The sequence below is a fragment of the Selaginella moellendorffii genome, unplaced genomic scaffold (genome assembly GCF_000143415.4).
Source record: "Selaginella moellendorffii unplaced genomic scaffold, v1.0 SELMOscaffold_30, whole genome shotgun sequence".
Classification (NCBI taxonomy): domain Eukaryota; kingdom Viridiplantae; phylum Streptophyta; class Lycopodiopsida; order Selaginellales; family Selaginellaceae; genus Selaginella; species Selaginella moellendorffii.
The window spans coordinates 516,979-518,465 of record NW_003314291.1 but is presented as its reverse complement, the minus strand read 5'-3'; the positions used below and the strand labels follow the sequence as shown (position 1 = coordinate 518,465).

Sequence of the window (1,487 nt, the reverse complement as noted above, 5' to 3'; positions counted from 1 at the left end):
ACTATGCATATAGATGGGCATTTGGGATTAGCATTAACTTTTGATATGGACTAAATAATTTCTAGACCCCTTTAGGGTTTTAAAAACTGTTTTAGTATCATTCTTTGAGTTAGCAATAAGTTTTATTACAAGTATGCTACATTATTTTAAATATATTAGAGAAAACACACTATAAAGCCTGAAATATGGGTTAGGTGAGACATTGATGATTAGAGAGTAACTTGGATTAGTGGAACAAAATTATTAGTCTTATACTTCACTTTATTTTGTACCCTAGAATGAATAAAGTAGATTCAGTTAAAGATTATAAAATAGTATTAATCTTGCAGATCTTGTAACTTTGTTATAATTGCCACCAGTTCCACAGGTTGCAGATGACATCAATGGCTTAAATAAGAAGGTTGGCATTTGGACTAAAGATTTCATATGTAAGAGTGATGAAATGTTGTATATGAAAGTTGCTTTGGTCGATGCTAAATAACATGCACGAGAGTTTGAGTCTCTCGAGTGACGTTTTCGTTTTTTGCTTGAAGTCTAGATCCAATCTTCTGTAGTTACATCCGAAAAACTCCGTACTTAGAAGTTTGTGGAGAGCTTTGAGATGCGGCCTTGAGACACAGTCCTACAACTTGTCTCGTGTCCGCGGGATCAATCACACCATCGTCCCAAAGCCTGGCAGTCGCATAATAAGGATTGGCCTCTCGCTCGTAAGACTCTACAGTCTTGGATTTAAAAAGCTCCTCCTCTTCCTTGCTCCACTGCAAGAGAGCCACCATCATACAAGAAAAGAAATGCTCACGAGAAACACTTACTGGATTTCCTTTCCTAGAGCGTTGCTCCTTCTCAATCTGCACGAGAACTCCTGCTGCCTGATCGGATAAAAACTCACGCTGACTCAAGGAACTCTTTAAAACTATATGAAGAAACATACCTGGCTGCCTCCCATGACCGAGATCCTAGCGTTTGGCCACAGAAAAAGGAAGTTGGGACTGTAAGCACGTCCGCACATTCCATAGTTCCCGGCGCCGTAGCTCCCTCCGACTATCACAGTAATTTTGGGCACCTAGAAAAGTTTCAAACAGGTAAGAAACTATTATCTAAAGTTTTTCAAAGCAACCTTGGCACAAGCAACAGCCATGACCATTTTGGCACCCGCTTTGGCAATACCACTAGCCTCGGATTTGGATCCCACCTAGAATTATCACAAATAAAATCACATGAAATGGATAGAAGGATATGTTCGTTGATACGAACCATGAAGCCAGTGATATTCTGAAGAAATAGTAGCGGAATGTGGCGTTGAGCACAGAGCTGAATGAAGTGAGCACCTTTCAAGGCTGACTCCGTGAAAAGAATTCCATTGTTTCCCAGAATCCCAACGGACTGTCCATGAATCTTTGCAAATCCTGTGACCAGCGTCTGGAAGATTGAGATCAGTAAGTTTTGAAGGAAGACAAATTCGAAAAAGCTTACACTTCCATATAGCT

The 1,487-nt window shown here is 40.0% G+C and overlaps 1 protein-coding gene across 1 annotated transcript in view; it reads right to left on the bottom strand.

The window, feature by feature from the left end:
• Positions 1–429: 429 nt before the first annotated feature.
• Positions 430–1,487, bottom strand: part of LOC9646551 (methylcrotonoyl-CoA carboxylase beta chain, mitochondrial) — a 2,638-nt gene continuing 1,580 nt past the window's right edge. The window contains exons 6-11 of the mRNA XM_024681172.1: positions 1,474–1,485; positions 1,255–1,419; positions 1,118–1,192; positions 932–1,063; positions 813–869; positions 430–758 (exon numbers count right to left, since the gene is read on the bottom strand). Of these exons, the coding sequence (XP_024536940.1) occupies positions 555–758; positions 813–869; positions 932–1,063; positions 1,118–1,192; positions 1,255–1,419; positions 1,474–1,485 (645 nt within the window). The 3' untranslated portion in view covers positions 430–554. The remainder of the gene's footprint in view (positions 759–812; positions 870–931; positions 1,064–1,117; positions 1,193–1,254; positions 1,420–1,473; positions 1,486–1,487) is intronic.